Source organism: Lipomyces chichibuensis (assembly GCF_038497645.1).
Source record: "Lipomyces chichibuensis strain CBS 12929 unplaced genomic scaffold V1513scaffold_5, whole genome shotgun sequence".
Lineage (NCBI taxonomy): Eukaryota > Fungi > Ascomycota > Lipomycetes > Lipomycetales > Lipomycetaceae > Lipomyces > Lipomyces chichibuensis.
In genome coordinates, this window is record NW_027117457.1 from 560,622 (window position 1) to 583,861 (window position 23,240).

The window sequence follows — 23,240 nt, forward strand, 5'->3', positions numbered from 1 at the left end:
AGAGTTTCGGTGTCAATCGAAAAGTCCCAACGAAAGATGAATTAGTAAGAATTGGATAATGCTAAGTGACAGAGATGACCACCTACGTAATTCCCATGATTTTAGCGGGGATCAGAGCGAATCCGCACCGAGAAAGTGACTAAAGCAAAGTAACCAATTTGTAAGTATTACGAACCCGTTACGAGGGCGCAGATGGATAAAGGCGTACAATGACCCTGACCGAATTAGCGCATATATAATCTCTCGGCATAATCATACTTATCGCACATGATCAAGTAGCATATTGCCAATTCGTGTTCAATCTCATATAATCCAAGTTCCAGGACTACAATTAGTAGAGACATTCGTTTTCCTCAGAGTGCTGCCACTGAGACACGAATATCACGGTCGCACATCTCCAGCTTCGTGTATGACCAACCTGGCCACCGCTTCGTCTGTTCTTCAGTATCAGATCCAGCAGCGGAGCAACCTACAGCATCTAACAATAAGCTATCCACGTTCCTCGTCGCCGCGGCCGTTGTCTGCGTCACATCAGTCATTGGCGCACTGCTCTCCCGTAGCGACACAGCAATTACAACCATGCCCGACGAAAAGACCGTTTCCACGACGCCGGAGACTAGCAAATTACCCGCAGCTAATCGGACGCCAGTGTATTTCTTCTCGCATGGTGGTCCCACTTTTATGTATGCCGACAGGGATGAAGGTGGCGGCGGCGACCTGGGAGCATTCAAGATGCTTCGACAGATTGGGAAAGAGATTGTCGAGAAGGTAGGCCGCAATTGTGTAACTGTCCTGTTGCGCGAGAGTTGCTAACAATCGTCTCAGATCCGACCAAAAGCCGTGGTTGTCTTCTCAGCGCACTGGCAAGCATCGCCCGATCTGGTAGAAGTCAACACGGCCGAGATCACAGATCTTATTTACGATTTCAACGGATTCCCGTCGTTCATGTACAAGGAGAAATATCCCAACATCGGCAGCAAAGCAGTGGCGCAGAGAGTTCTAGATCAACTACAAATTTCAGGAATCAGGGCCAAGGGGGTCTCAAGAGGATTAGATCACGGAGTCTGGATTGGGTTTAAAGTTGCATTTCCGGATTTCCAAGAACTCAAGGTCCCAATCATTCAGGTGTCGCTATTTGGCACCGATAATCCTAACCAGCATTTTGCCCTTGGAAAGGCTCTGGCACCATTGAGGTTGGTACATATCTATGCTGCATCATGACAATGCTAAAGCTTACAGAGACGAAAACATACTACTTATTGGTTCGGGAATGACTGTTCATAATCTCAGAGAGATGGGCTATTACTGGGGATCCGTGGCGCCATATGCCAAGCGATTTGACGATATGTTAGCAAGAACACTTTCCTCTGATGTTGGTAGGGCTAGAGAAGACGCCATGGCGAAGTTGATCGAGACTGATGACGCGCATAAATCGCATCCCACAAAAGAACATCTGTAAGCCGTTGATGTCGTCGCCTTGATTCAGGCTCATGCTGATATCTTATATAGGTTACCAATTTATATTGCTGCTGGCGCTGCTTATAACGAAAAAGGGGAAAGATTGTATACAAACCAGACTTCATCTATCGCGTGGGGCGAGTACCGGTTCGGTTCTCTTAAGAGTGACTGATATGTTGGTGATGACAACATTCCATACGCAGATGTTAAATTGTATGATCAATTTATCAATGGCATAGTATATTACATGCAGAGAACCATCATGCAAATTTGGCTCTCCTGTAGTCCTCTCTTCGAGCCTGAATCTTTACCATATCCAAGACTGTGCAGATAAACCCATTCTTGTGTAGCAATTGTGATAAATGTGGAAATCAAATATACTTGAATAAACTTTGCTTAAGGCGTTGTCGTAACCAACTTCTCTATAGTAGTTGCGAGGTCCTTATCCGCAACCCCGTCCAATGGTAGCTTGACCTCCTTTCCGTACTCTGCATCAAATATTAACACTGCAAATGCCAATATGCTGAACACGAATGCTGAACTAACTAACCAAATCGAGCAATAACCTGTGGAGAGACACCTTGGGCTTCTCGGATCAAAATTGGAGTATATGGGTTGTGTTTTTTCATGACTGGATACGCTCTCTGCAAAAATGACCTAGACGAAATCAATTAGCACTCATTGATATTTCATATTTCCTCGAATGCAACTGCGCCATGTGTGGAACATACCGGAGAGATGTGCTGGATGCATCAGTCTGGCAGAGGTGGAAACGGAGTTCCTTTAGTGGCTTGGGGAACGCGTATTTACTCGCCATCTCTAATATACGCACAAGTCTATATATAATTGCAGAGTCGCCGGCGGATTACTCGAATATGTCGATGTAAGTATATCAAACTTCCAAACTGTGACCGGAAAGCCCAGGACCAATCACTGACTGAACGAAATTGTACAGGCTTTGTATTTTGCGTTCATTCCATAACCGTCGCACGGTAGTGCATAGCGTATATGCAAAATTATTTTGCACATAGCGTCCCGCAAGAAAACGTACCTAAGGGTTTCGTTGTGCGAGTTGGGAAGGAAGATGGCAAACTCGACTTTGGAATAGGCAACCACCATTTGGGCTTTGGTGCTGACTTCCGGGGGGGGCCCAACAACTGTACTTCTCGGTTACTTTCCGTCCACCTGCAAGTGAGATTCACAGCATTACTGCAACACCTGGTAATTTACAGCATTTTACATTAACCCCGTAGACAAAATGGCTGCTCGAGGAGTTAATGGGTTTCAGAGGTTTCTCCAGTCGGAGACTGGGCCCAAGACTATTCATTTCTGGGTATGTTTTATTTGTGATCACGAATATCGCTTTTCCCTCGTTTCTCTGGCATTTACATTTTGCGTTCGGGCCACCTGGGAAAGATATTGCGTTATTAGTTGTATTCTCTAGCTGAATGAGTCGATCATCTAACTTATCGCGTTAGGCACCTGTCATGAAAGTAAGTGTGTGGTTGACAGTGCAATTAAATATACGACAGCATTGCATTAGTCTAATAATATGTGCTACTTGTTCAAAGAATGGATCGCTTATGTTGGTATAATAGTGGGCCTTGGTATTCGCAGGTATCAGTGACTTGAACCGTCCTGTCGAGTCCCTCTCCGGTACGCAGCAACTGGGTACGTTTGCAATTATTAGATATGCCTGTCGTATGCATGGAATAATGCCGCTGACGCATTTGCATTAGCTTTGTTTGCAACCGGCGCTATCTGGACCAGATGGTGTTTGATCATCAAGCCAAAGAATTACCTGTACGTAGACACGGCACGGAATATATAGATTCGGTGACTGACGCTTTTGCAGCTTGGCGAGTGTTAACTTCTTCTTGGGTACTGTTGCTAGCGTCCAACTCAGTCGTTTATTTGTGTATGTGTACCAGTTAACTTGCTTCGTTTTAGGAATATGCTGATCTTAATTCGCACAGTTATCACCGAAGCCTAGGGAAGAGCTACCCTGAGACTTTCCAGGCTCTCTTCTCGCAGGATACTGGCAAGTCCAAAATTGCGGTTCCTGCTCCTGCAACTGCTTAAATTTTTTCGAGGGAGGTCCAACTTTTTCCCGATTTACAATACTTTGACTGGTTCGAAGTATATCATCGAAAAACAGCAGAGTATTTGGGACGTTCATCCACGCTATTTTGCAAGCGCAAATTTTTGGTTCGCTCCGCATCGTTTGTCAAGTGCAACTATTAATGTAATGAAGACGTTAGGTGTTGTTCCTAGTGATTACTTTATTTTGTTTCTGGGCATATATATAGGCAGGTCCAATATACAGAGTTTCATAGACATGACTCTAGGTTATACGTCAACTGCGGTACTCACTACGCGTTTACGCTAGCATTTACAAAGCAGGGGGAATACCGTTATGAATATCGCCATCAATATCCATACAAACATTACCAAGCATGCTACCAGTACTCAACGTAGCAGCCAAAGCTTCGAACAAAAACTCTTGTATCGTAAGAAAATTTATTGTTCATGAAAGACAACGTATTCACAAAATGTATCAGTCTGAGTTACATGTAAACCTACTCTTCCAAATACGCAACAACATCACCCGCCTCTACAAAGTCTCCACTCCGATGCACAATTTTGATGACCTTTCCGGCACTTGGCGCATTGACAACCATCTCAGTCTTCATGGCCTCGACGACAATAATACCATCGCCCTTCTTGACAACATCTCCGACCTTGACCAAATCCTTCCAGAATCGTCCGGCAACCTCACCATACACTGGCACCGCATTCTCCGAGATCGCGGTATCCTCTGCATCGCCGCGGTCGGCCTCAGCGGCCTGCAACTCTGCATTGGAGACTTGGATCAACTTTGCGATTTCTTCGGTGCCTTCCCGCTGTTTCCGCGCGTATTCATTGAGCTCTTCGCCATGCTCATTCAGCCACTTGCTATATTCGCCATAATCAAAAATGCCTTCCTCGATATCGATCTTGAACCGACCGTGGTTGACCTCGGCGGTGATCTGTGCGAGCTCTTCTTCTGTGACCGGATAGTACTCTACGCGGTCGTAGATATCGAGAAGCCATGGTCTGTCTTGCTGGCCGAGTGTGAGCTTATCCCAGATGGGAATTGTCCGACCCACGAGCTGGTATCCACCGGGAGACTCCATAGTGTAGATGCACATATACATACCGCCGATACCAACAGTACCATTAGGCGTGAATGTCCGAGATGGGTTGTACTTCGTTCCAAGCAATCTGTGTCGCGGGTCGAGTGGTACGGCACATGGGGCGCCAAGAAAGACGTCTCCGAGGCCGAGAACAAGGAACTTAGCGTCGTAAAGGATCTCTCGGACGATGTCGCGGTCGTCAAGGTGATTAACTTCTGTCAAGAAATCAACGTTGTTAGGAAGCCACGGCGCAGCGTTGCGGATTGTCTCCCGATATCTGTCGACAGCAGCGAGGGTCGCAGAGTCCTCGAATGCCAGGGGAAGCCGCACTATGCGCGACGGAACTTGCCAGTTGTCGGACAGGACGAGCTCGGATTCATAGGAGAGGAGTTCCTTGATGAGTTGCGACTGGGGCACCTCGAGACCGTTGTACTGGATCAGGACGGATCTAACACCAGGCGACATTTCCACGATGCCAGCGGTATTTCGGTCCTTAACGAGTTGCGAAAGCTGGTATACACGGTATGAGAGACGAATGTCAAGGATGTTTTCACCGTATTCGACGAGGATGAATCGATCACCAGCTTGGCGATAGACGACCTTTGGAATTGTAGTGGTCTCAGCTGATTCGTACAAAATCGGGTTCTCGAGCGGCGTCTCGTTCGGCTTCTGGATGACAGTTCCCGATCCCTACAAACGTTTAATATGTAACTCTAAAAAATTAACGCGGCAATAAGACACCTACAGTAGAAACGGCAAGATCTTGGGCTCTCTTCAACATTATAGCCTCATCGAAAGTGAGCATGACAAATTTGATCAAATCACCAGGCTTCAACTGTCCGACCTTCCACATCTCAGCCTCCGCAACAGTCACTGGGCAGACGAAACCGCCCAAACTAGGACCATCACAAGTCAAGATGACAGGCTCGTCACCGGTGAAGTTGATCGCACCTAGAGCGTACACACAGTCGTGAATATTGGACGGATGGAGACCGGCCTCGCCACCGTCTGGGCGAGACCACTCTGGCTTAGGGCCGATTAAGCGGACTCCGAAACGATTGGAGTTGTAGTGCACCTTCCACTCAGCGGCCAGAAACTCATCGATAGCTTTCTGCGTGAAAAAATCCGGCGCACCATGAGGACCGGAGAGAACGCCGATGGTCCAAATCTTTGGGTACTCCGGAATCAAAGTCTTCTCCGCCGCCTTGGGCGCCGCGATCGGAGCTGGAATACTGCAGGATTTGAGTTCTGGCTGGCCAAGGTACAGAACATCACCGAACTTCAAGACACGACCGTTATATCCACCCATATTCCCGAGTGCAAATGTGGAACGCGAGCCAAGGTACTCTGGAACATCAAGACCACCTCGGATACCAATATAAGATCTGCTGCCGGATGTGATCTTGCCGACAACCAACGTCTGACCCTGCGAAACGGCGATAGGCTCCCACATAGGAACCGGCTCGTCGTCCACGGTAGGCGACGCGCCGCCACCGGTGATGGAGATCACCGCGTCGCAGTGGAACTTGATCGATGGACCAACCAGGGTACACTCAATGGCTGGTGCCTTGCTGTCATTGCCGACAATGGTGTTCGCAAGACGGAACGCGTAGTCGTCCATAGGTCCAGATGGCGGGACACCGATGTGCCACAACTTGATACGGCCTGGATAATCCTGGACAGTAGTGTATGATCCAGGAGCCAACAATTCGACAGCCTTGGCATTATACTTCCACGAGTCAAGGAGACGGGTGGAAACGGCACCAGCGGCAAACAGCTCAGATGCAGCGATTGATCGCAAGTAATCGAGGTTGGTGACGATGCCGGACACGACAGTAGACTCGAGAGCGTCGACGAGCTTGGCAAGAGCGTCGGCGCGATCCTTACCGTGGACAATGATTTTCGCGAGCAGGGGATCAAACGAAGCAGTGATTTCGGTACCCTTAGCAACCCAGGTGTCAACACGAGCGAACTCGGGGAAGCTAACCTCAATAAGCTGACCGGGCGACGGCAGGAAATCCTTGACAGGGTTCTCGGCATAAAGACGTGCTTCAACGGAAGCACCGGTAAGCGTCAATTTGGCTGGGTCGAAACATGGCGGAGTGTTGGCGGCAATCAACAACATCCACTCGACGAGATCCAAACCAGTGACCATCTCAGTGACGGGGTGTTCGACCTGCAGACGAGTGTTGACTTCCAAGAAATAGAACTCGTCTCGCCCAGCGTCATAGATGAACTCAACAGTACCCGCACACTTGTATTTCATCGTACGCGCAAGGCTCTCGGCGGCGGCAACCATTTTCGCCCGGGTTTCCGATGGCAAGTTCGGTGCTGGTGTCTCCTCGATAATCTTCTGGTTTCGGCGCTGGAGAGAGCAATCACGTTCACCAAGAGCAAGCGCGTTACCGTTGCCATCGCCAAAAATTTGAACCTCAACATGTCGCGCGTTCTCGACATATCGCTCCAAAAATACACCGGAGTCATTGAAATACGACTGACCTAGTCTGCGAACAGAATCAAATGCCTTCTTCAAATACTCGGCATTCTCGCATCGCTGTAAACCAATGCCGCCACCACCAGCAGTACTCTTCAGCATGACTGGATAACCGAGATCCTCGCCGACGGCAAGAGCCTCCGCGACGGTCTCCAGCAGCCCAGAACCAGGCACCAACGGAACATTAGCCTTGGTAGCAATTTCGCGCGCGGAATGCTTCAATCCTAACAGTCTGATAGATTCAGCTGATGGGCCGACGAAGACAATGCCCTCCTTCTCGCAAGTCTCCGCAAAATCCGCGTTCTCGGACAAGAAACCGTAACCGGGGATGATAGCCTGCGCATCAGTCTGCTTGGCTGCTGCGATGATCTTGTCAATGCGGAGATAGGTCTCGGCCGCGGACTCTCCCTCGAGCGAAACAGCGTCGTCCGCATTCAAAACGTGAGGGGAAAATCGATCTGGTTCGGCGAATACGGCTATCGCCTTGATGCCAAGCTTCTTCAAAGTTCTAATGATACGCACCGCAATTTCACCGCGATTGGCGACCAGGACGGTATCGAATGGCTTCTTGGGCGCCCTCTCCTTCATATGCTGGACGTATGCACGCCATCCTCCAAATTTAGTAACATCCTTGGCTCCATCAAATCCATTTTCTTCGCAGACGAAGCCCTTAACCCAGTGACCATTCTCGAGCTCAACTGAGCCGATAGCGAGCGGCGGCGGCACCTGTGCGATGAACGCTCCGAAGTTGGCACTAGGAATGTCGTAAACTTCAAGCTCTATATTCTCACCGATGAGTTCAGGATGTCCAGGAATAATGCGTCGGAGGCCCGGCTTTGGTGGAGTTGTGTTAGCCAGGTGGTACAATCTGTAGTCAGCCGAGGTCGTGGTCTTGAACGCGAGCTTAGCGTTGAGCTCCGTAAGCTGGTAGTGGAGCGGCAAACCGGAAAGATGCGCGCCGACGACTGCGAGCTGCATGGTGCCGCTAGCCTTGGTGGCCTTGGGAATGCTTGGGATGAGCTTGTCTTCGACACCTGGCTTTGTGTAAATTTGTGTGTTGCCGAGAAGTCGAGGTGACTTGGCGAGGAATCGCTCGGCGAGTTCCAACAAAGCGTAGTCATTAAAGGTGCCAGAAATTAAAGTCACACCGAAAGGCAGACCATCGTCACGGAAGCCTGCCGGGATGGCTAGAGCAGACATGTCGGCAAAGTTGACAAAGTTGGTGTAAGTTCCCTGGCGTGAGTTGACGACAACAGGTTCAGCAGCGAGTTCCTCGAATGTTGGGTTCAAGGGAGCAGTTGGCACAATGAAGCCATCTATACCGGCAAACTGGACTTGAATCGCACGCTCAAGATCTTTACGCAGATATTCGTAGTTGAAGAGATCCGCCGCAGTGAACTTCTCTGCCTGCTTAACAATACCGAGCACTACGGGATCAATAGCGTCGGGGTTAGTTTTGATCAAGTCCGCAATGACGGTGTAACGTTCCCCAACCCAGGGACCCTCATACAAGCACGCCGCGAGCTTGTACAAAAGGGAAAAGTCCTGGGGAACGATCTCGATGCCGAGATCGGCGAATTTCTCAAGGGCGTGAGCGTAAAGAACAGGGTTCTTGCTCTCTTCGTAGAAGATTGGCTTGTCAGGAACAGCGAACCGCGGTTTCGGACCGAAGGAGGTGAGCAAATTGGACGGGAGATGGCGAGAGTAGGCATCTTCAATGTCGTACTTGGCAGCGATTGAGAAAACAAGCTGAGCGTCAGGAACTGTCATGGAAAAGATGGAGACACAATCAAGGGTGCGGCAAGCTGGGACAACACCAGTTGCGGAGAATGCGCCACGAGTTGGCTTGAGACCGATGACATTGTTTAACATAGCGGGCACCCGGCCAGACCCAGCAGTATCGGTTCCGAGTGAGAACGGAACAATACCCCGGCCGACGACGTTTCCAGAGCCCGCGGATGATCCACCAGACACGTGCTTGTCAGAGAATGCAGATGGAGTCTTGCCATATGGCGAACGAGCACCGACCAAGCCGGTAGCAAACTGATCGAGGTTGGTCTTTCCGACAACAATGGCACCGGCGGCCTTCAAGATTGCGACAATGGTAGCATCCCTGTCAGGATGGTATAGATATGCTGGGCAGGCGGCGGTTGTGGGGAAAGTGGCGGCGTCGATGTTATCCTTAGGAGCGAACGGGACTCCAAACAACGGAAGATCCTATAAATCGACTGTAAGTGCATGAATTAAAAAAACAAATTGACCAATTGGGACCGAAACTGATCAATTGGGTTGAAATCCAGCAGATTGTGAGGCGTCACTTGCAAACACCGTAAAACCCCTGAATTCCTGCGAAATACTATATACACGGAAGCATGCACGAAAGGTTGCCCAATTGGCCTCCACAAAGAATAAAGCAGTACAGACCTTCGAAACCTTGCCCGACTTTGTAAGGTCCTCGAACTGGGCAGTGATCTGTTCTGGAGTGGCAATGGTGATCCAGGCAGGATCTGACTTGTCGAAGGATGAAACGAGATCAAGTACACGCTTGACTGCCTCTTCTGACGTGGAGGCAATCTGAGCCTCGCGCCACTGCGAGATGGTCCAACCGATAGTAGGCAGGGCCATTTGTTGCAACGTAGCGGAGCGGGGCTATGAGAGCTGGAGATTTGAATGCAGAGCGAGTTGCGAGAACGAGACAAAGACCGAATGGAGGACGCGATCCTTCTGAGGAAAAGGAGAACTCTAGTAGTAAGTAGTGAATGGAATGAACGTGAGGAACAGACCAGAGGTTCGTGAAGAAAAATTCACCGACAGCAGAGAGGACCAGTAGTTAGAACCGCCGAGGGTTAGGCAGATGTTTAGGCCGGGTCTGGCTGAACAGACAACATCCCCCCCGGCGATAAGTGCAAATTGTCTTCGATAGTGTGCGGCGACTGAACCCGACCTGGGTCAAGTCGCCACTGGCAATAAAATCGCCCGCGGCGGCCGATGGCCACCGTCTAGCAAAGCAATCAACCCGGGTCAGCATTTCTCCAAACCCAATTGTATCCCGGGGTTCAGTGTCGGACAACATGGGTGAAAGCCGACAAGTAGGAGGAGTGAGCCGGATGCTACGCATATATACATTTTTACTTGATTCGTAAAGGCATAATTGGCGGGTTTCTTTGTTTGCTGTGTGTTCATATCAAGTAGGCAAATAATTATCGAAACCTCTGCCGTCGATAAGTCCCCTGACCCGGGTTTAGTCCACGAATCCCGCGTTTGGGGATTAGTCAGTAAGTCTTCGAGGCAGTCATGCATCTCATTCATATGATCCTCATTGCTGCTATGCTCATCATCTGCCATCGAATATGATAAGCAGTGTTCTTTTAATGTTAATGGGTATTTAAGGAGAAAGAGATCTTAGTGTGGCTTGCCGTCACTCAATAAAGTCGCTGAGTTAGTGATTGAAGAGCCGAGGGCTTGCCTCTTCTGGCAAGTGAGGTCTGCTTGCCAGTGACGCTTGCTTTCAGTTTTAATACCATCAGTGGACCCGCGCATTAATTAATTGACTCGGCTTGTGTTGTGATAGAGCGTGAGCCGTAGTATTTAAGTCGCCATGTTGATTATACCACTGGGTAGTAAAGTTTTCGACCGAGGCCTCGACATCTTGACGAGGCTGTATACTGGTCATGCTTTTGGCTTATACTTTCCCCGCCAGTCACGGCAATCCCCGTCCTCAACTACTTTCCCCCGCCACATATATTCAGGGCCGCCGCCGTCGAGCCTAGCTGCACGAATCGTAGTGGAGATGAAGGGACGTATGCGTCGCACGCCTTAGCAAGTATCAAAATGACCATAATTTAATAATCATCTGCTTCGGACAGGGTAGAATACTGATACATCGCCACCTTCCATAATTGCAACATCTCGACAACTGTCATTTTCGAGATTCGACTGGTTAAGGCTCGAATACCGACTGTCATCAAAACCTTATGCTCGATAAGGTTCACTTATATTATAGGGCTTATGCTGCAAAACAAGCGCCTTACCCTAACCACTAGCATAAATGCACGAACATTGGTGGTTAATGTCACTTATAGCTTTAAAAGCCAACTTATAACTAACTGTATGATTCTATCAAAGCGGGGAAAGTTGGAAGATGATAAAAAGCGAGAGACGCCATTCAAATTTGCGAGGCTAATGATACCATCGTCAAAATACCGATCGACATCGGAAACATGCCTTGACTGCCCCAGAAGCTTTGCAAAAACGCAATTCCGTCGAAGGATTGGTTTCTGAGACGGCGGCAACTGTAAAAGGGGCTCCAGCTCCGGCGCAGGAGGATAATGACGATGCGAGAATCCTCTCAATTGTGCAATGAGAAAAGACGACGCCTTTTCGTCCTCAAACTCCTGCTTCAAGAGCTCGCATTTGAATCGAGGATCCAGAATCATTGCAATATAATAAGTATTGACCTCGTCACGAAAGCAAAATACTTTCTCGTACTTCCGCAATCCAGCTCGAACAGCACTCACCAACACCTAGTCAGTGTCTTTGCACAGTCCTTCTCCATTACAGGCTGCTTGAAAGAGCTCTTCTAACTGGTATTATAATGCTAAAGAGAGCCTCAGATGAGGTTTAGTATGGGAAACCAACCATGTAAGCTCGTCAAATTTGCTGAGTATATCTCGTAATTGAAGAAGTTGATTCCAATCCTGACTCGTAAAAGCCGGTAGACCCATTCCTTCAACCCCCATAATCGCCTAATCTGCATGTATGAATCTAGACTTTCTTTCACGATCTGCTAAGTGGAATTCCATGAGTGCTGACATCATACTGGATTATCTTTTTAGGAAGTTCCTCCAAACGACGTTGAGGGCTCCGGTCGATAGCAATGGACAACTAAGCGTAGACTAGCTAAAGGAGACAACCAGGATCTAAGTCCTTATTAATTTGCTTTGAGAGCTTCACAGGCCAGATAAAAATCAAGTATAAGATGTACCACCGCATTAATGCGCATGCTGTTGCATTGAGCCTCCGACATGGAACCTTTTACCCGTCTCGTCGCCGCCAGCAGTTGATTAATTGCTATTGAATGATGAGTACGAAGGAGAGGAGCCGGTGCAGAATTTCTCGCTCGCCAGTGGTCACAGTCAACTATTGTGTAAACTGCAGGCACATCAGTATCAATGGAGATCACTTGATTAGTTTATTGTCTATAGTGTATAACTGGCCAAATCGCGCTGACCGTATGGTATTTGGACGATTCGGTGATTTCGGTCACCGAGAAATCACATCATCGGTCGAATTTGAACAAAATAAAATGCTTGACTGATGTCAATTAATTGGATTATATCCAATGGCGACAAGCCGCAAGCGGACAATTGGGATGCTTGGAAATATTATGATATTGCGCGGAGAGTTGTGGATCATCAAATGGTAATCGCAGCATTCGAAACTACTCAACGCGATTGCGTCATTCCTGTTTACGTGCACACAATACAGCTACCAACGGCGCCAAATATTGACAGACACAATTCGCCCACTCAGGAGCCATCGTGGATTGGTGATTATGGCCAAAATGATGTTATTCTGGAGGACAACGCTATCATGCTCGCTTGCGTGATCGGAACTCGTTTGCTATCGCTGTGCTTTATTAGCCGAATTCTGACCACTACTATCTGACCACTTTGTCTATATTTCTGATACCTTATAGACTGTTATTTGGTAGTTACTGATACAACTGAGGGCGATATAATATGTCTGATCACAGTTTATACGAGGAAGAGGCGTCAGGGAGAAGAGTAAGTAAAGAAGATGAAAATCGTGAATCGTCAATTGGGCCCGAAACATCCCTTCTCGACAACAGAGAGGAGCATTACGGATCATTAAAGAAAGTCTCCGAATGGAAGAATGGCAGTGATTTTGATCACGATGCCGAAATTGAAAAATTGATGCTCGAGGGAAAGTGAGTACCGTTGGGGATTCTTTTGTAGTCAATGATTGTTAATTTTGGTCTAGGCGCGCCCGGGATTCAGAAGAGGAAGACGTCGTTCGAAGAAAGTTAGACTATCGGGTGATGATTTGGGCGTGTACGATGTTCTTCTCACTTCAGCTTGTCCGGAATAATATTCAAAATGCAATTTCTGCGGATTTCCTTATAGATGCAAGTAGGGCCTATTGTCCGTTTAACTATATGTGAGATTACGTTAATAATCGTTAGATATCCCACCAAATACGTACAATCTCGGACAGACGCTATTCTTGTTGTTCTTCCTTCTCTCTGAGATCCCGTCACAAACTTTCGTTCGGCGGTTTGGAGCAGAGATCTGGCTACCGATTCTAATGACCTTTTGGGCCATCATTTCCATATTCCAAATTTTCATCAAAGGATCCTCGTTATTTCTGTTCACAAGAGCTGTTATTGGCGCCTGCGAAGGCGGATTCGTCCCTGGTCTCACATTCTACTTGTCTTCGTTCTACAAAGCGAACGAACTGTCGATGCGATATTCTTGGATTTGGGCCACACAATCTGGCACGAACGTTATAGGTGCACTACTGGCTTCGGGATTTATTCAGATCGGAGGACCTCTCCGTGGATGGCAATGGTTATATATGCTCGAGGGTATCATAGCTACAATCATCGGTGTTTCATCATTTTTCGTCATGCCATCGCTTCGCCATAAAGTTGTCTCGAGAGTATTCACAGCTCGAGAGACTGCGATACTTAGAGCTCGAGTTGTTCAAGATGATCCTTCTAAACGTAACCAACAGGAGCGCGTCAAGTTTAGAAGCAACAGTATACTTACGAGCTTAAGGGCTGTGATAGAAGCGTTGACCGATAAATTTTTGTTGCCGATTTACATTCTCGGACTCGTTGCGTTTGTGCCATCGCAGACAGCGAATTATTATCTTACTATTACACTTCGTCAACTGGGCTTTGCGGAGACAGTCACGAACTTGCTTACGATTCCATACGCCGTTATAAATATATCCATGACGGTTGGCTTCTCCAAGTTGTCGGATAAGTTTGGCGTTAGATGGATATTCTGTCTCATCTCTGCGGTCTGGGTTTTCGGGCCCCAGTTGCTTCTCGAAATAATCCCAGACGGATCATCTCGCTGGCTGCGCTTCGCCATGATTACGTTAATTCTCGGATACCCTTACTATCATCCGATTCTTATGTCGTGGATCTCGTCAAACGCAAACAATTCCGATCGCCGCTCGCTTGCATTCGCAATTTACAACATCTCAGTCCAGTGCGGTAATATCATTGCCGCGAACGTGTACCGCGAAAGCGATGCGCCGTATTACCACCGCGGCAACGGCGTTTTGATTGGCTTGAATGTGTTGTCGATGATTATTATTTTGGCAATTAGACAGTATTATATCGTCGAGAATCGACGGAGGGAGAAGCTGTGGGGGCAAATGGACGAGGACCAGAAGGCGGAGTACGCTAAGTTGTCCAAGGGATTGGGCAATAAGCAACTGTTTTTTAAGTTGAAGGTGTAGTTGCATTGACTTGTATGCCTTTTTTTTGGAGATGGTCGTGGTTGGTTGGTGGGCATTGATCTGCTGAACATATTATATTGCGATTTCAGAATGTCGGGATGCCTGTTCTGTTGCAACGATTTGCTGTAGACTAATAGACAATTGCAAATCATTATTGTATCATTGTAATAACTGGATTTCAGTAAAATAAATCAAATTGTTTTAAAAGTGCGATTGCTGGATTTTGCTGGCCCGCTCTAAACGTTTGCGGTTATCTAAGCTGAATGTGTCTAGTAGTTGTCAGAATATATGATAAAGCCAAAATATCACCTCAGGCAGAATAAGTATTTACGTACGCGTGCACGTGCTTAAAAGACGGGCCGGCTGATTGGTATTTCACTTTGTTATCGATTAAGAAATAGAGGTATAAACCTAGATTATGGAAAAAAAAAAGAACTCCCGACGTAATTACTAAAAGACAACTGGCCGCGATAACGGCTATTGCTTGCCAATGTCCGTGTAGAGTTTAAACGTGAGATAACAATTTATCTGGCCGCACATTGCAGCGACGAGATCGGGGCGATTGTTAGAGCCCATGCATTTTGAGAATCATAGCTTCAACGCCTGGAGCAGCAATTCGCGAGATCTATTATTCCAAATTGTCTTGCGTCGACAACGTCGAAGACAGCCAGCTTGTGGCATAGTCGATTGACGCCACCTATTAAAGCCGGCTAGCATATCAAAGCCTACATGCAAGCCACCATTGCGAGTCATCCACGAATGTCTCCAGTTTGTGGGATCTGGAAGAATCATAGAGCCGCTGCCGGATTAGGCATCGAGAAGTGAACTTGTAGCTGCTGTGCCAGTAGCTGTTGGTTATCACTACGGTCCGAGTTCAATACGAGACGAAAAGATTACCCAAGTCAGCAAGTCCGACGATTGTCGTTGTCGGCATGCTAGGATCGGAATTTTAACAGGCCAAGTGCAAACATAAGCTGTGTCAAAAAATTGTATCTTGATAACTGGGTCGCCTTTGCACCACTCAATAATGTCTTCAGGGATATCCTTATATCGTCATTGTCAATATTAGACATACTGACTATCCAATTTTCCTGATGGGATGCTTGCTCTTCAATGGCCACGAATATTATGAATGACTAAGATTTCTTGGTAATATTGGATGATTCAATGCAGGATTGTGCTTGGCAGCGATATATATATATATACGGTAGTTGTACTGCTGCAAGAATGTATGAGGTACACTTCAAATCCGACCCATCTATCAAAACTATCAAGGCCAGACCCCCTTCCGAACTATTTTACCGCAAATTACTTAGCTGGACCTCGATCTGGGTCCGGATAGCCGACGCCAAAAGTTTTCTTGATGATTCTCTTGTGGCGGTCGAACCCGAAGTGAATCGATTTGGGATTAGGTTTGGTAAATAAAAGCTTGCTGTGATATACTTTTTGACTTTGAGCAAGAGTGCTTGATGGTTGCAAACGGAAGGGATTAACTGGTAATGCAACTCAGTTGTCGCTGTCCCTCAGAGCTGCTACTACTAAAAACATCATGGGGTTATTTGAAAGCCAATTGTGTGCGAATTATAACCATACTCCTCGAATTCAATATAAGTTATGGTGTTGTGACCGGCAGTCACTTGCACATCTACTGTCACTGCCCCGCTCGGTACTATATAACACTATGGCCCTGCGTTTTTTATTGTACGCAGATATTTGCCCTTAACGTCCGCGTAAGTCCTCAATAACAAGGCGATTTTGCAAATTGCCCTACATACTAAAAGCGGACAATTGCAATCCGCGTTTGTGATTGGCCTGTATAATCACAAATAGTGCGGCGCGGGCAGGCCCTGGGATAGTCCAGAATCTGTATCATTGCATCCGAGCTTCACATCCTCGGTGGAAGTCTGAGGCCCCCATGACAAGTCCTTAGTCGCGACGAATTGACAAACCTGTTGAATGGAACATCCGACAAAGCACCAAGGTCCGGGTTTGGCCATATCATTTTACTTTGACTGTGCCCACTACGTCCACTACGACCCACTACGTCGCACTTCATCAAAACGGTCTCGACCCCTGACTTTTTGCTTCTACCTTGACTAGCCATGCTTAACGTCATCACAGTCTGCCGTTTCCTTATATTCGGCAGTTACAGTTGGGCGAACCGAAGAGTCCAATGGTTCTACTGTTAGTAATCCTTATCATAGTCGGTCACCAGCCAGCTCCAGCGAGTAGCATGTCAACGAAACAAGGTTACAAGCTAACGTGCGAACATGCTAAAATAACCGAAATATGGGCCGTTAGATGTGGACCCGCATGTCGAGTTGACTTCCTCGTATCTAGTACACTCTCAGACGGTAGTAAAATGTCATCCACGCTCGAAACGTTCTCATCATTCCTCATTCTCTTACCTCGCCGTCTCACGTATGCACATCCTGGCTATCCACCGGCTGATTGGTAGCTGTTTTATTTACGCCACGCGGACCGTCGATGGCACATAAATGCGTGTCCGCGCTCTCCCGCAGTCCTTCTACTTCAGGCGTTCTGATTTCGAGTTCGTTCTTGAGTATTGACGATCATAATGGTCAAGGACATCAACAACTACGACGTCCAACAGCTATCTGGCGGTGACGTTACCGCCACTGGCTTTGAGCCGTCGCCTAGCAGTGGATTCTGGTCTCGTCTTCATGGGCGGATCGTGATTGAAGGTGGAGAAGACCGTCGTAGCAATTCTGGTACGTTGTTCTCGAAAGTCGCAGTGAATGTTACGTTGTCTGATTTTCAACAGATATGGATCCCGTTCCCCCGGAAAAGCGCACCTGGTCTGCGATGGACTACATCACTTACTGGATTTCCGATAACTTTTCGCCTTCCGGATGGCGTAAGGCCGCCTCTCTTATGCAGATTGGTATGTCCTGGAAGCTCGCGCTCATCAACGTCGCTGTCTCCGAAGTTATCATTGCGTTAGTCGTCACTGCCAATGGCGTGGTCGGTGCCCGATACAGAATCCCTTTCTCTGTGCAGTCTCGTGCCGCGTTTGGCTACTACTTTTCATATCTTATGATTGCTATGCGTATGATTGTCGGTATCTTCTGGTACGGCACTAGCGCTTACACTGGTGCTGAGTGTGTTCGTAAGTGTCTCTCCTTGATTTCTTCCGGATTAATACATGGTACTGATTCACTGTAGGATCTATGATCTACGCCATCTGGCCCTCCTTCCACGATGTTAAGAACAGACTTCCGGCACATGCCAACATCACAACCCAGTTCATGATCGCATACTTTATTTACTGGGTGTCGATCCTTCCTCTTCACTACATCCATATTAGCAAGATCCGATTTTTGTTCGCCATCAAGGCCATAATTCTACCCATTATTGGATTCGGCATGATGGGTTGGACCATCAAGCACGCCGGTGTAGGAAACAACTCTCTCTGGACCGCCGGCAACACCGTTCACGGCACAGCTCTTCGATGGGTCTTCATGCAAGGCGTGTATTCTAACATTGGAGGCTGGGCTACTCTTGCAATCAACTCGCCCGACTTCACTCGTTACTCCAAGCGTGTTCGAAATACCTACACCATGGCTATTGCGCTTCCATTCACTGCCACCTTGATCGCTTTCTTTGGTGTCATCGGTGCTGGTGGATCTAAAGTCTTGTGGGGCTCGATTTTATGGGATCCACTTTAGTTTATCGATAACTGGACCTCCAAAAGTGGCCGTGCCGCTGCTTTCTTCTGCGCGTTTGGCTTCTACCTGTCTCAGGCCTGCTCTAACATCTCCGCGAATTCAATCTCCGCGGCTAATGATCTCAACTGCATGTTCCCTCGCTACATCAACATTCGCCGCGGCCAGTTCATCGTCTCCATCATTGGCACTTGGGCCCTTACTCCCTGGAACATCCTCACCTCCGCGTCAAGCTTTTTGTCTTTTATGTCAGGTTATACCCTTTGGCTGGCCCCAATTTGTGGAATTCTCGTGGCGGACTACTACTTCGTCCACAACCGCAAGTACAACGTCTGGGCGCTGTATGACCAGCACGGTATCTACCGCTACAACAAGTACGGCATCAACTGGCGTGCGGCAGCGGCTTTTACTATCGGCTGGGTTCCTCTGCTTCCCGGTTTCTTGCCGAAGGTCAACAGCAGCATTCACGTAATCCAGGGCATGACCAATTTGTATTACTGCGGCTACTTCTACGGTTTCGGCTCGTCGATGCTGACGTATTGGATCTTCTGCAAGTTGTGGCCGGCTAAGGAGACTATGCTTGATTACGCAGTCTACGTCGATGACGAGGTTCTTACCGCTGGCCGTGATGTCGAAGAGGGAGTTGAGAGCGAGAAGGAGAAGTAGAAGTTCATACAATGATCGCTGTTTGTTTTGGCGTTTGATTTGTAGATATGTGGCTTCTTTCCTCGGTATATAGTTGTGAAATTTTTTTTGTGTTTATATAGATTTGGGTGGCTGATTTTTGTAAGATTGTGCTAAATAGATGGATGACAAGAAGAACTGTGGCAGATATACGGTAACGGTAGGTTTTCGGCTCTGTATTCAAGTGGTCGTAACTAGAAGCGTCAGCATCACCTATAGAGTGTATACATGATTATAACCTCAAGTATCAATTTACTTCTCAACTGGACCAAGGATTCTCGTAGAAGGAATTTTGATTTAGACAAACTTATTTAATTATCTACAATTTTGGTGGCCAATAACACTCAATCCTTCCACCCTCGTCTCTTGCCAATCCACTTTACTACATACACCAGTATAAGCAAAACCGGAACCTCTATTAACGGTCCCACAGTGGATGCTAGAGCTTGATCGCTATTAGCACCAAAAGTCGCAACGGCAACGGCAATCGCCAATTCGAAGTTGTTGCTTGCTGCTGTAAAACTCTGTGCCGCGCTTAACTTATATCCGAACCCAAGCTTGTACGTTACCAGCAGAGTGAGAAAAAAAACTATACCAAAGTATACAATCAAAGGAGCGGCAACTCGGACAACGGAGACGATCTGGTGGACGACCTGGTGACCTTGAGAGGCGAAGAGAACGAGGATGGTGAAAAGAAGGCCAATCAGAGACCAGGGACTCGCATATTTAAGGAATTTTGTATCGTACCAATTTTGGCTCGTCAGTCTGAGAAGCGTAAAACGCGTAACGATAGCGGCTCCCAGTGGTATCCCAAGAAAGACGCCGACGCTCTTAGCTACTGTCGAATAGGAAACAGAATTAGCATTGCTTGCGTGGCTGATGACTTTAATGAAAAAGATTGCAAGTGGGGCATAGAGCACCATTTGAAGAAGAGAGTTGACAGCTACAAGAATTGCGCAATACTCATTGTCACCACCTGCAAGTCCGGTCCATATCAAGACCTTGAGGAATCCGTCAGTATTCCTCTTTAAGGTTGATTGAAAAAACAAGATAGCTTACCATTGCAATACACCTTGCCAGTCCCACCAAAATCAAACCCTCTCGTAAGCCTGACTTGTCTGGAAGAAAGGCCCATGACAGACCCAACTTTTTGACGCCATTATTGACAGTTCAGACTATATAACAAGTGCAAGTGCTACTTACCATCAGGAACGGCGCGATTATCCAATTTACTATTATACTGAAGAGTATCTGGATCCAGATCTCGCGCTTGCGCAAAACACGGTGAAGACTCTCGTATCTCACTTTACAGAGAATGGGGTACATCATAACCAGTAGTCCAACAGCTACAGCTTTAGTTAGCAGAGACGAAATATACCAAAGACTTATGCTCGTTGCGAATCATCTTACCAATCGGGACGGAGACGCCGACAAATTTACCCTTCTGCAATTCAATACTGGTATTTGGTACAAAATTGCCGAGTATAATGCCAATAGCCATGGCTAGCAAAATCCAGAGAGCAAGGAATCGATCCAGTACCCCTAAACTTTTAAACACTGACTCCTTCTTTTCTGGCACAATTTTCTCGCCTTTCTCGAGATCTTGGGACCCATATTCTTTCTCTGTTTCCATGCGTTGCGCTGAAGATGGGGAATCTGTTACTTCTGTACTGCGCGATGGGCAACTCATCGAAACGTCCAAATGTATCCGACAGTTTCTGCTTGCTGTTGTGATGTAGGAGAATGAGTCTGATCTGTTTCGAAAAAATTACCGAGTAGCTGTCATATAAAGTAGCTAAGATAGATACAGCAAAACGGAGACTGCAAACTAATAGTCATGACACCTTCTTATGATGCTGTAAGTACACTGATGGGACTTCAAATAAAAGTAGATAAAAGTAGCCGCATCGATTAAGGCTGAGTTGGTGGTCGACCAATCATTTGGCAGTAGTGACTCCAACAAACTTTCGCTTGCCGACGCCGCAGTCTAACTAACCCTTGCCTGTTGTACGAACATAATGGAGATCAGGGTGAGCGATGCGTCATCGTGCTGGACTATTTTATTGACTACTATCTTTTAGTTCGCGAACCCCCACACTCAGTTCTTGACTACGAACTTCTGAATTCTCTCACAAATTCGGCGACATCACCGAATAATATTTTAGCACCGTCCTCGACAGTCAAGAAGCAGTTATTCGTGGAATACACCGTCATAGTTCCCGCCACTTCCTATCGTCGGTACCCACAATGAATGCACATGACTTCGCATGTAAGCAATCGCAGGCTCCGGGCGGACTTTGCGTCTTTCACTAAGATACATCAAATATTAATCAGGGTTTAAGTTCAGGACTGTAATTGATATATTATCTCAAAGATTGGCATTAGCCAATATCTCGGTTTGTACGTTTCAAATGTAACAAGATGTCAACAGTAATCCATCCACAATATCCACGATATTTATCCGATTGCTCTTTGTTCCGCGCGGATCTGAATCGCATGCTAGGCTCCCTAGCCTGTCATAGTTTTCGCCAGCTCAAGATATGAGCCTGATTATGCTACATGAATATTCTAGCCGATCAATGTGGTAGCTCCTTACACCCATTAAGATTCGACAGACGAAAGGTTCTCTGTTATGAATTCAACAGTTAATTGTAGCAATTCATCAACCGGTCGCGCTGAATCCAGTCTGAGAACAGGACAAAATCGTTTGGAAAGCCAATTCTCATGGATAGCAAGAGTGGCATTAGTTGGCCTACTCACTTGATCAACTGGGCCTGAGATATCGTAGTTTTTTGCCCATAGAAGGAAAGCAGCGCTGTCTTCAAAGCGGTCACCACCCTGGAGAATTCGGTCGCCATATCGCTCAATCTCTCGAAGCCTTAGCCTCTCCATGCGAACATTTGGATCCAATTTCAGGAATATTACCAGGTCATACAGTGGTTCAATAGAGACAGCCCATGACAATGCTAGGCCAGAGAAAACCCAGCTCTGAGACCCGTTTAGTTGTTCGCGTAGTAATCGTTCCCGATCAATTAAAGACCGCCGCTGCGTGAACTCTGCTTCAGTTGGTTCCCAGTAAATGTTGTCGGAATCTTCATGTTTGATATTTAGATAAGCAGATAACGCCTTCCCTAAAGTGGTCTTGCCAGAACCTGAGGCTCCTAATATATATATATGCATAATCAAAATTAAATATGACTTTGAAATTGGTGAGCTAGCGAGCAGTCTAGCGAGCAGTCTAGCGAGCAGTCTACTTATTTATCACTCAGCAGAAAATTGTTAGTGCCGCTTCATCGCTTCTCACTAAAATCAATCCTTGGCCCAACCACTATTTGATTAACTGATAATTGGAGCTTGGAACGACACCCTTAGATAGTGACCACAGAGGAGCTACATCTAAATTAACCCCACCATACCACAACACCTAATGAGGCACTTTTCCACGCCGTAGCGATCTCTACTTTTCTAAGCATTCGCGAGGCTGCTCGGATATATACCATGCAACCCTCACTCGCTGACAAAGCGGTCACAACGGTCGCAACGCGATACTGTGGCAAATTCGCGAAAACTTACGGATCTGGAAGAATCTACTATTGTTCAGCATATTCTCGAAATTCACGATCGTTTCCTCCCAGGATCTCTGGTGTGGAAGATATGACCAATCGCCTCCTTGAGGCGCGGCGCGAAGCGGGTTGGACAAACTGGATCTCGAGATTTGTTACGCTAAAACACGTTTCTTACGCAGGTTCGATTACCAGAGCGCTCAATGCGACCATTCTGACGTAATTCGCGGGTGGTTTGAGCTCGTATCAGAGCACAGAGGCGGATTTCCACAGCTTCGACGAAACTGGCTTCGTGATCGGCTTTATCTCGACTGGTATGGTGGTTACAAACTCAGAGCGGCCACCCAAAGACGGCCCAACCTGGAGGACAGGAATGGGTCACTATTATTCAAGGTGTTTTAATTCCTAAGGCTGGGCAGTTATCACTCAACTTGGTACGAAGTCCACGGATTCCAGCTATAAGCCCAAACGGCTGAACTACAAACGAACGAGGCCAAGATCGGATTTGGCACTTTGATAAACATACCAAAAAGAGATCGCCTCCTAATCCTCGATGGTCACAAATTGCAAGGAGAACAAGATTATCACTCTTTGTATGTCACCTCATTCGTTCCATATTCTGTAACCTCTTGACGTGGGTTGTTTTGGGCCACTGAAGAAAGCGTACGGGCGGCAATTGAGGACA

General features: G+C 47.2%; 9 protein-coding genes across 9 annotated transcripts; 4 read left to right on the forward strand and 5 right to left on the reverse strand.

The window, feature by feature from the left end:
- Positions 1 to 579: 579 nt before the first annotated feature.
- On the forward strand, positions 580 to 1,630 carry V1513DRAFT_374984 (Extradiol ring-cleavage dioxygenase, class III enzyme, subunit B; the record flags this gene model as incomplete). Its single annotated transcript, XM_066894877.1, has 4 exons — positions 580 to 768; positions 826 to 1,193; positions 1,240 to 1,455; positions 1,510 to 1,630. The coding sequence occupies 4 exons, from the start codon at positions 580 to 582 to the stop codon at positions 1,628 to 1,630; spliced, it is 894 nt and encodes a 297-aa protein (XP_066755436.1).
- Positions 1,584 to 2,363, reverse strand: V1513DRAFT_439345 (thioredoxin-like protein). Its single transcript, XM_066897199.1, has 3 exons — positions 2,190 to 2,363; positions 2,009 to 2,115; positions 1,584 to 1,946 (listed from the first exon to the last, which is right to left on the reverse strand). The coding sequence occupies exons 1-3, from the start codon at positions 2,273 to 2,275 to the stop codon at positions 1,855 to 1,857; spliced, it is 285 nt and encodes a 94-aa protein (XP_066755437.1). The 5' UTR covers positions 2,276 to 2,363; the 3' UTR covers positions 1,584 to 1,854.
- Positions 2,364 to 2,490: 127 nt separating this feature from the next.
- V1513DRAFT_439348 (UPF0041-domain-containing protein) lies at positions 2,491 to 3,940 on the forward strand. The gene is made up of 6 exons (XM_066897200.1): positions 2,491 to 2,791; positions 2,937 to 2,951; positions 3,057 to 3,129; positions 3,198 to 3,261; positions 3,314 to 3,376; positions 3,435 to 3,940. The coding sequence occupies exons 1-6, from the start codon at positions 2,717 to 2,719 to the stop codon at positions 3,538 to 3,540; spliced, it is 396 nt and encodes a 131-aa protein (XP_066755438.1). The 5' UTR covers positions 2,491 to 2,716; the 3' UTR covers positions 3,541 to 3,940.
- Positions 3,941 to 4,037: 97 nt separating this feature from the next.
- V1513DRAFT_375426 (uncharacterized protein) lies at positions 4,038 to 9,753 on the reverse strand (the record flags this gene model as incomplete). Its single annotated transcript, XM_066894896.1, has 3 exons — positions 4,038 to 5,324; positions 5,380 to 9,345; positions 9,553 to 9,753. 3 exons carry the CDS (start codon positions 9,751 to 9,753, stop codon positions 4,038 to 4,040), a joined length of 5,454 nt encoding a protein of 1,817 aa, XP_066755439.1.
- A 1,085-nt stretch (positions 9,754 to 10,838) lies between these two features.
- Positions 10,839 to 12,004, reverse strand: V1513DRAFT_256231 (uncharacterized protein). Its single transcript, XM_066894493.1, has one exon. It carries the CDS (start codon positions 11,562 to 11,564, stop codon positions 11,205 to 11,207), a length of 360 nt encoding a protein of 119 aa, XP_066755440.1. The 5' UTR covers positions 11,565 to 12,004; the 3' UTR covers positions 10,839 to 11,204.
- A 563-nt stretch (positions 12,005 to 12,567) lies between these two features.
- Positions 12,568 to 14,836, forward strand: V1513DRAFT_395886 (major facilitator superfamily domain-containing protein). The gene is made up of 3 exons (XM_066895375.1): positions 12,568 to 13,078; positions 13,132 to 13,280; positions 13,334 to 14,836. Exons 1-3 carry the CDS (start codon positions 12,870 to 12,872, stop codon positions 14,620 to 14,622), a joined length of 1,647 nt encoding a protein of 548 aa, XP_066755441.1. The 5' UTR covers positions 12,568 to 12,869; the 3' UTR covers positions 14,623 to 14,836.
- Positions 14,837 to 17,200: 2,364 nt separating this feature from the next.
- Positions 17,201 to 18,974, forward strand: V1513DRAFT_429974 (permease for cytosine/purines, uracil, thiamine, allantoin-domain-containing protein; the record flags this gene model as incomplete). Its single annotated transcript, XM_066896336.1, has 4 exons — positions 17,201 to 17,354; positions 17,408 to 17,752; positions 17,809 to 18,275; positions 18,312 to 18,974. The coding sequence occupies 4 exons, from the start codon at positions 17,201 to 17,203 to the stop codon at positions 18,972 to 18,974; spliced, it is 1,629 nt and encodes a 542-aa protein (XP_066755442.1).
- A 293-nt stretch (positions 18,975 to 19,267) lies between these two features.
- Positions 19,268 to 20,867, reverse strand: V1513DRAFT_439361 (sodium bile acid symporter family-domain-containing protein). The gene is made up of 4 exons (XM_066897201.1): positions 20,403 to 20,867; positions 20,196 to 20,338; positions 20,052 to 20,138; positions 19,268 to 19,993 (listed from the first exon to the last, which is right to left on the reverse strand). Exons 1-4 carry the CDS (start codon positions 20,680 to 20,682, stop codon positions 19,337 to 19,339), a joined length of 1,167 nt encoding a protein of 388 aa, XP_066755443.1. The 5' UTR covers positions 20,683 to 20,867; the 3' UTR covers positions 19,268 to 19,336.
- Positions 20,868 to 21,327: 460 nt separating this feature from the next.
- On the reverse strand, positions 21,328 to 22,321 carry V1513DRAFT_439363 (P-loop containing nucleoside triphosphate hydrolase protein). Its single transcript, XM_066897202.1, has one exon. The coding sequence runs from the start codon at positions 22,170 to 22,172 to the stop codon at positions 21,594 to 21,596; it is 579 nt and encodes a 192-aa protein (XP_066755444.1). The 5' UTR covers positions 22,173 to 22,321; the 3' UTR covers positions 21,328 to 21,593.
- Between the last annotated feature and the right edge of the window lie 919 nt (positions 22,322 to 23,240).

What these genes read in the sequence shown, in the direction of transcription:
- V1513DRAFT_395886 (XM_066895375.1), top strand. Translation starts at nt 12,870, where the DNA reads ATGTCTGATCACAGTTTATACGAGGAAGAGGCGTCAGGGAGAAGAGTA. An exon ending in AAATTGATGCTCGAGGGAAA is followed by an intron (nt 13,079 to 13,131) that starts GTGAGTACCGTT and finishes ATTTTGGTCTAG; the next exon opens with GCGCGCCCGGGATTCAGAAG. An exon ending in GGATTTCCTTATAGATGCAA is followed by an intron (nt 13,281 to 13,333) that starts GTAGGGCCTATT and finishes AATAATCGTTAG; the next exon opens with ATATCCCACCAAATACGTAC.
- V1513DRAFT_439348 (XM_066897200.1), top strand. Translation starts at nt 2,717, where the DNA reads ATGGCTGCTCGAGGAGTTAATGGGTTTCAGAGGTTTCTCCAGTCGGAG. An exon ending in ATCAAGCCAAAGAATTACCT is followed by an intron (nt 3,262 to 3,313) that starts GTACGTAGACAC and finishes ACGCTTTTGCAG; the next exon opens with CTTGGCGAGTGTTAACTTCT. An exon ending in CAACTCAGTCGTTTATTTGT is followed by an intron (nt 3,377 to 3,434) that starts GTATGTGTACCA and finishes TAATTCGCACAG; the next exon opens with TTATCACCGAAGCCTAGGGA.
- V1513DRAFT_439363 (XM_066897202.1), bottom strand. Translation starts at nt 22,172, where the DNA reads ATGCATATATATATATTAGGAGCCTCAGGTTCTGGCAAGACCACTTTA.
- V1513DRAFT_439345 (XM_066897199.1), bottom strand. Translation starts at nt 2,275, where the DNA reads ATGGCGAGTAAATACGCGTTCCCCAAGCCACTAAAGGAACTCCGTTTC. An exon ending in GCATCCAGCACATCTCTCCG is followed by an intron (nt 2,116 to 2,189) that starts GTATGTTCCACA and finishes GATTTCGTCTAG; the next exon opens with GTCATTTTTGCAGAGAGCGT. An exon ending in ACAGGTTATTGCTCGATTTG is followed by an intron (nt 1,947 to 2,008) that starts GTTAGTTAGTTC and finishes TATTTGATGCAG; the next exon opens with AGTACGGAAAGGAGGTCAAG.
- V1513DRAFT_439361 (XM_066897201.1), bottom strand. Translation starts at nt 20,682, where the DNA reads ATGAGTTGCCCATCGCGCAGTACAGAAGTAACAGATTCCCCATCTTCA. An exon ending in CGGCGTCTCCGTCCCGATTG is followed by an intron (nt 20,339 to 20,402) that starts GTAAGATGATTC and finishes CTAAAGCTGTAG; the next exon opens with CTGTTGGACTACTGGTTATG. An exon ending in TGGCAAGGTGTATTGCAATG is followed by an intron (nt 19,994 to 20,051) that starts GTAAGCTATCTT and finishes GGATTCCTCAAG; the next exon opens with GTCTTGATATGGACCGGACT.
- V1513DRAFT_256231 (XM_066894493.1), bottom strand. Translation starts at nt 11,564, where the DNA reads ATGATTCTGGATCCTCGATTCAAATGCGAGCTCTTGAAGCAGGAGTTT.